The following is an 8,249-nucleotide window of genomic DNA, read 5'->3' on the forward strand; positions in this document are numbered from 1 at the left end:
ATACATTTTGTTTGGCTAAGTCGATATTACATATGTTCTTGTGTTTTTCTTTCCTTTTTTGTCTTTTTGTTTTCTTCTTTTTTTCCTCTTGATTACCAGTTTCTTAGTACGAATATGGTGTTGGCAAAAACACGACTAGGAATAGAGCACAATCGTCACTAATTAAGCACTTACTTTCATGCTCACATGGACACACATTCTTGTATAATTTTTTTTAATAATAAATATGACAACATTTCAAGAAAAAATGATAACTTCATCCAAATCCAGTTGCCGATGAAAAATGAATGGCATAAATATGACGAAATTTGATTTTATAATCATGTATTTATAAATAACACCAAATCATAGATATAATTTGGAGTGTATAGCAAGCGCTACTCCAAAAATACATCTAATTGCTGAGAAAGTCCACGTGTAAAAAATAATTAGCATTTACCCCCCAATATTCATAAGTCAAAGCCACCAGCCCCCTATCAGCAAATCGTGTGATGCACGCGCCATCGGTGCAGCTGGTTGTTGTTTTTTGGACATGAAAAGTCTCAAATGTCCTCTGTATTTTTAAATAAACACATATTTTAAATGAACTTAAATATAAATAATCAAAAATTTCAAAATTCAGTTTAATTATATTCCTTCTTCTCGACCGACCAAGTGCAACAGTGACCGCCCCCGTTCTTTTGCCACCGTCTCATCCCCTCTCGCGAGGCGGCGACAAAATCATCCGAATCTTCTCCTCCAGTGCCGCCGACCGACTGAGACACCAGCTATGGTGCCGGCACAAGCAAGAAGGACGACTCACTTTTTTTTTAATTGCGTTAATACCAACTGAAATTTCATATATGACTTCGTTGAAGTTCTCCGAAGTGTTTTCTTTTTAATGTGAAAAATCCATATTCAAATCGGTATGAATTTTAGAGATTCAAGACTACATGTTTTTGTTATCTTTAATTGGACATATGATAGGCGTACGTCAGACTTGTAATGAGAACTCTATGAATTATTTTCTACAACTGCACAATTTCTGAGTTAGTTAAGCAATTCATTTTAAAGCTAAGGTTTTCCTACTTTGATCATCTTGATTACATATGTGTTTGATTTATAACTCACGAAAATAGTTTAATACAAAGTTTTACACCTTTTTGATAAAGGGATAATTTATTGGATACTATTAAAGTGATTGGTTATGTTTCTGGAACAATGACCATACTACTGTACGGTTTTAAGTATTTTAGAAAATTGTTTTCAAAAAGCATTTTAAACTGATAAAAGATTATTGTGTTGAAGTTTCAGAATGTTTGATTCTCTCCGTCTGAGAGGCCGCCGTTTTTTCTCTCAGTCTGAGAGGCAGGCTATCACCAGAGTTTCAATTTTTTTCTACAATCAATAGTTTCTTCCCATCTTTCTCAGTTACAGGACGATCGGATCGCACGTTATACTCTTAAATTTTTTAAGTCGTATATTTTGCTTTTAAGCTCTAGGTTTTGTTAGGGTTTCTATCTTTTTCGTTTTAATATATTTAACCTACTTTTCCCGTTTTCTCTTCTATTTCGTGCTACGCAGATCTGAAGTGAATTGCAGCGTTGGGATCTCTCCTCCTTGTTCACAATATCTCATCTATCTCTTCAGCACATGATGGAGGGTTTGTCTGAGAATATGGTCCGATCTCTTACGTTGACGGCGGATGAAGAGGAGGGGGTCTTTATTGAATCTGATGCTCCACAAACTAGGGTTTCATCCAATAGTTTTCAACTGATTGGTCGAATAGCTGCTCCTCGGGAGATCTCAAACCATACCATCAAGGCTAACCACATTAGTATCCTCCAACCGGTGAAAGCTTGCGAAATTAAATCTTTGGGCCCCAATAAGTTTGCGATCAGCTTCGAGCATCGGCTTGACTACAACCACGCTAAAACTGGGTGCCCGTGGCTCATGGATATAAACATGCTGTGATTCTCCAAGACCTTGAGCCAGACGCGGATCCGACCACCATGGTTATCAACATGATGAACATAGTGCTTCGACTTCACCATCTCCCTATGTCGATGCACACTGCAGATGTGGTTATCCAAACTGGCAGCAAGGTCGGAGAGCGGGTTGAGATTTTAAACCCTTCGAAATTGGAGTTCTATCCATATGTGTGGGTCAAGGTGAGAATTGATGTCCAAAAGAGTCTAAGCGTGGAATGAATCTCCATAATGTGGATGGATCTAAGCTTTGGGTTGCATTCACCTATGAGAGGCTGCCTAGTTTTTGTTTTCTATGTGGCGTTATCGACAATTCAGAAAATCGATGTCATACCCGCTACGAGGATGAATTCAGCGACCCCGGTGAACATCTACCGTATGGGGCGTGGTTGAGAGCGTCCAACTTAGCGGATGGGGAACAGATGAGGGCACCGTTGAGAGGATTAAGCATCAACAACAGTGGAGTGGCAACGAGAAATATTGTTCGACCAATCCAGAGAGGCTCTAGTATTTTTAACTTCTCAACTCCCAATGATAATAACACACGGCTGACTCAGGGAGGTGGCAAGGAGAATAACAATCCCAATCTGTGGGATGACACTACGTTGGTCACAAATACCATCCAAATTCAAGCACATGACGGTGCGGGCAGGTCTTCAAGGAGGCATATAAACGTCTCGAACAAGAACAAGAAGAAAAAGGCAGACGAGGCTGGAATTAATGACTCCGACAGAATGGGAAAGAAACAACAATTGTGTTTACGCGATGAAGACTATAGTTCAACGGCGGAGACTGCGGAGCAGTCCCGCCAAGACCAATGAGTTGCATATTCTGGAATTGTCAAGGGCTCGGGGCTCCCTTGACAATTCACGTTCTTGGAGACATTCTCCGAGATCAACGGCCCCTGCTAGTGTTTCTCTCAGAAACGATTGCAACACATCGGGATATTGAAAAACTTAAAGCAAAACGGTGTCTTAATGGAGTTGGTGTTGAACGAGTTGGCAACTTCGACAGTCTAGCGCTATTGTGGCAAAATGAAATTGAAGTGATTCTTATGAGTTACTCGAACAACCATATAGATGCGGAGGTTCTGGAGAGGGACCGCAATAACAAATGGCGAGTGACTGGATTCTATGGTTTCCCCGAACAGGAGCGAAAACAGCTATCATGGGATCTCCTTCGAAGTTTACATGACCAAAGCCCATTACCTTGGCTTGTAGCTGGGGACTTTAATGAAATACTTTGTAACGGTGAGAAATCGGGTGGTCCAGCCCGAGGTCCCTCACACATTGAGGCTTTCCGATCAACTTTTGAAGACTGAGGCTTGGTAGATTTGGGGTTTGAAGGGTCTCCGTACACCTGGTCTAATAATAGAACCTCGCCTTACACCGTTAAATGTAGGCTGGATAGGGTTTGCGTGAACAATAATTGGATAGGGTTATTCCCTAGGCCAAAAGTCCATCACCTGGATTACTCGGGGTCCGATCACATTCCTATCAAGCTTACATTATCCGACACAACTGAATTCCGTATGGCGAGAAAAAGGCGACCCTTCATGTTTGAAGCAACTTGGATCTATAAAGACGAGTGTGAGGATATTATCAATCAAGTACCATTGGCGGGATCAGCTGAGTGACGACCCCATCGATGATCTCTTGCGTAAAAATGACGAATGCAGGATTGCCCTAATCAATTGGAGCAGACTGATGATTAAACAACCGCGAAGGCAAATTGAGATGCTCTACAAGAAAATTCATGCATTGTCTGCGGTTGTCCAGACCGAGAGCATGAGAGCGGAGATCCGAGGTCTTCGAGCAGAATTGGAGAGAGCCTATGACGACAACGATATGTACTGGCGCCAAAGAAGTAAAATTCAATGGATTCAAGAAGGGGATAGGAATACCAGGTTTTGTCACTCAAAAGCTACTATCAGAAATAAGACCAATCGGGTCTCAAAGCTAAGGGATTCTGCAGGCTGCTGGAAGGAGAATGAGGTTGATACTGAGCAGATCGTCACAGAGTATTTTTGTCAGATTTTCAAATCAACCAATCCAAATGAAGAAGAGATAGATGAGAATCTTGAGAATATTGAGACGAGAGTATCCGGCGCAGTGAGTCATCTTCTTTCTATGCCGTTCACGGTTCCCGAGGTAACTCGAGCCATTTGTCAAATGGCTCTTCTTAAATTCCCTGGCCCTGATGGACTACCTGTCTTTTTTTACACTAAATACTGGCATATTCTTGGTTCTAGCGTTTGATCATGTATTTTAGAATTTCTTAGTAGGCACAAGCTCCCGTCCGCTATGAACTTCACTTATATTGTCTTAATTCCAAAGTTCAAAAATCCTGAAAAAATCACCGAGTATAGGCCTATTAGTCTCTGCAATGTCATCTATAAAATTGGGTCCAAACTAGTTGCTACCGACTTAAACTAGTGCTTAATGATTAGATCTCTCCTTGTCAATCTGCATTTGTTCCTAAAAGACTTATCACTGATAATGTTCTTGTTGCTTTTGAGATCAATCATTTTATTAAACTCCAATCTAGAGCTAAAACTAATTATATGGCTCTTAAATTGGATATTAGTAAGGCATACGATCGAATTTGAATGGGTTTTTCTGAGAAAGATTCTTATTCGCTTTGGCATTCCTGATGATTTTGTTACTCTGGTTATGCTTTGTGTTTCCACTCTGTCATTCTCTTTTTTATTTAATGGTTCTCAATTTCGATCTATGACTCCGTCGAGTGGTCTCCGACAAGGGGACCCTTTATCACCGTATTTGTTCATTTATTGTGCAGAAGCTCTCGTTGCATTGATCGCGAGAGCAACGGAAATGGGAGAGTTTTAAGGAGTTCGGGTGGCCCCAACAGCTCCAGTCATATCTAACTTTGTTTCGCCGACGATACCTTGATTTTTTGAGAGGCAACCGAAGACTATGCCACAAAGTTGAAGGAAACTTTATCCACTTACGCTAGGGTTTCGGGCCAAGAAATCAATTACGAAAAGTCAAAGATGATGTTCAGTCCATCCACTAATCAACATAGGAGGAATGCCATTCATCACATTCTTGGATTTCAAGTGGTCAACAACATGAGAGGTATTTAGGTATGCCGGCCAATATGGGTAAAACCAAAAGAGAGATTTTTTCCTTTCTACGTGAACGAGTGTGGTCCAAGATTAAGGGATGGGGGGAAAAACAGCTTTCTAAGGCGGGCAAAGAATTACTTATCAAAGCCTTATTACAAGCCATTCCATCCTATATCGTGAGTTGTTTCATGTTGCCAAAGGGTCTGGTCCAAGAGATTGAAACGGCAATTAGGCGGTTTTGGTGGGGAAGTAGTGTTGGAAAGGGGGTCGCGTGGATTTCGTGGAAATAATTATGTAAATCAAAGGAACAAGGTGGTCTCGGCTTCAGAGATTTGCAAAGCTTCAATACTGCCTTGCTGGTCAAGCAAGCTTGGCGCCTCTTGACTTCCCCGGATCTGTTACTTTCGAAGATCTTTTCTGCTAGGTATTTTCCCAATGGACAAGTATTATCGGCTGAACTAGGATCGCGCCCGTCGGCTACGTGGCGAAGCATTTGGAGTGTCGTTCTGTATTTACAATTGGGTATCCGTCGAAGAATTGGAAACGGCCTCGAGACATCGATCTGGGCAGATCCATGGCTCAACGATGGTGGCAAGTTTAGATTTTTTACCCGACGGCCAGCTTACTCGGCATTTCCTAACCGGGTGGCGGATATTCTGGAGGCGGGATCGAACTCTTGGAATATGGAAATCATTAACAATACATTTTGGCCTATTGACATCTCGCGAATTTTGGTCATCCCGATGGGTAGTGCGTCGGCGGCAGATCGGTGGATATGGCACTTTTCGAACCATGGCAAATTTTCGGTTCGATCATGCTATCATGCAATTCTCTCTTCTCCTTTACCTTGTGGCAATCCCCGGAGCAAATCTAGAGTGTCGAGTAGCGGTTCTTCCAGCCGGACGTGTTAGGAGATTTGAAAGCTTCGAATTCCATCGAAAGTCCGTATTTTTCTCTGGCGACTATTGACTAATATCCTGCCCACTAACGCTACACTCTTCCGACGGAAGATTATCCAATCGCCCATTTGCAAAGGCTGCAACGAAGAGTAAGAGACTGCGCTCCATGTGATTTTAAAATGCGGAGGAATGGAAGAGGTTTGGAATTGCAATTCTTTCGCTAATTTGGTCAATCAAGAATATGTATCTATGTGGCACTGGTTCGAGGATCTGAAGAAATCATTGTCGATGGAAAGACGCACTTTGGCAGTTATAATAGCATGGAAGGCATGGGAGAATCGAAACAAGAAACCTACGGACGAGCAAGCTCTTCAACCGTCCGAGATATTGAGTTGGTGTAAGAATTATATAGGTACTTTCAGTAATGCCCAACTATGTCCTAGTGCTGGACTGCGAGATGTGCATCCGAGTGTGTGGAAGCTGTTGAATTTTGAATGCCTATCAAAGTCCACTCATCTGTTGAGACAGACTACGTGTTACGCCATTAGGTGTGGTAACAGAATTCTTGTGTTGTCACAGTAATAAATCTACTAAAAGCAGAATAAAAAACACAAGAATTTAATGTGTTCGGATACAAATGTACCCTACATCCACGAGGACTTGCAAAACTAGTTCAGATTTAAGTGTACATTAATAGGACTTAATAAAACACTAAAGACTCCCTCTTTATGTGATACGCCGTTCTTGCACACGACTCGAACTTGTTGATAATCAAAGCAATTCCTCCATCCGCACTCTTGGACTTCCTCCAATGTTGAACTTCCTTCAAACGGCGGATCGACCTCTCCCGAGATCTTTTAAGCACTTCTCCCGAAACGCCGATCTTCTTTATGGCCTGGTAGAAGAAACCTGTTCTGTTGCCACACCTGTCGTGCAGACAGGGCTGCAGCACGGGCTGCACCCTTCAAAGCCTTTATGCTGGGATATTTTCGATTAAAGCTCCATGGGACTCATATGAGGTTGAGGGCCTTATATAGGCACGAAATCCACCACCCTAAACCTAACTTGGGCCCTAAGAAATCGATTAACTAGGTAATAGAATCCTAGTCGATTTCTACTTCTATTCTAGATAAGTACAAAAGATACCTAACTAGAATATAATACATGGAAATAAATCTAAGTCCTAATAACAATATTACAAAAATAGGACTCTAATTAATTCCAAAATAAACATGGAAAACAAATCTTTGCCAATCTTTAATTTCCACGTATGGCGGATTTCTTCAATCTTCACAAATAGAAATCTCGTGCCAACAGAAGCCACCTCCCGCCGGTGCGGTGAAACTCAACTTTGATGCCGGCTTTCCGATAGACAAGAATTTCTTTTCCGAAGCAGCTGTTGGTCGGGATTGTGCAGGGAATTGTTTGGGGTGGAAAGTGGAGAAGATCCCTGGCAAATTGAGGTCGGTGAAGCGTGAAGCTGTCGCGGCGTTGAAAGCGATGTATTTGGCGAAGGGAAGGGGCTGGCGGGATATTGTTCTTGAAGGTGATTGCATTCAACTTATACAAGCATTGGGCAACAAAGACAGTGAGGGATCGTCATACGGAGTGATCGTGGAAGACTGTATCGTTGTAGAGAATTTTTTTGATTCATGCTCCTTTCAATTTATCAAACGGTCGGGCAATTGTTTAGCTCATAATCTTGTGAAGATTCAATGTAATGGTGTTATGCAGGACTGTAATCTCCCATCTGCTTTAGCTGATATCGTTTAATAATATGCTTTTCTTTTCTTCAAAAAAAAAAGTTTCAGAATGTTTGGATGCGTGATCAAAGAGAAATGATTTTGTAAAGCCAAAATACTGAAAAATATTTTCTAAAATGAATTACTTTGAATTGATGGAATATATTGTGAGCATGTTTTACACTCTTGATGCACAATCTTAATAGCATGACTGAACTTATATAAAATGATTTAGAGGATTTAGCTTTCATATGGAATAACTCTTAAAAAAATTAGTGATTGGTGATAAGATAGAGTATGATTATAATATAAGGAATGATGGTAAATTGTTCATAGAATCTATGTTCTATTTAGATGATCTAAAAGTTCTTGATTATTGCTATTTGTTTTTTATTATTCAATTGACTGAAATTATGTGAATTAGGATTTCATGTGTATTGAATTAAAACATATGCTTCATTCTTGTTTATAAAAAGTATGTATATATATTTATATCTATATTTAGGCCTGCGTGATTGTGATTATACTCCAATTCATGGCTTATGTATTTTAA

General features: G+C 40.7%; 1 protein-coding gene across 1 annotated transcript; it reads left to right on the plus strand.

The window, feature by feature from the left end:
- Positions 1 to 6,143: 6,143 nt before the first annotated feature.
- LOC148765726 (uncharacterized) lies at positions 6,144 to 7,727 on the plus strand. The gene is made up of 2 exons (XM_088812318.1): positions 6,144 to 6,366; positions 7,255 to 7,727. The coding sequence occupies exons 1-2, from the start codon at positions 6,144 to 6,146 to the stop codon at positions 7,725 to 7,727; spliced, it is 696 nt and encodes a 231-aa protein (XP_088668444.1).
- The last annotated feature ends 522 nt before the right edge of the window (positions 7,728 to 8,249 follow it).

Source organism: Erythranthe guttata, chromosome 13, assembly GCF_056151865.1.
Source record: "Erythranthe guttata isolate IM_541 chromosome 13, IM_541, whole genome shotgun sequence".
Lineage (NCBI taxonomy): Eukaryota > Viridiplantae > Streptophyta > Magnoliopsida > Lamiales > Phrymaceae > Erythranthe > Erythranthe guttata.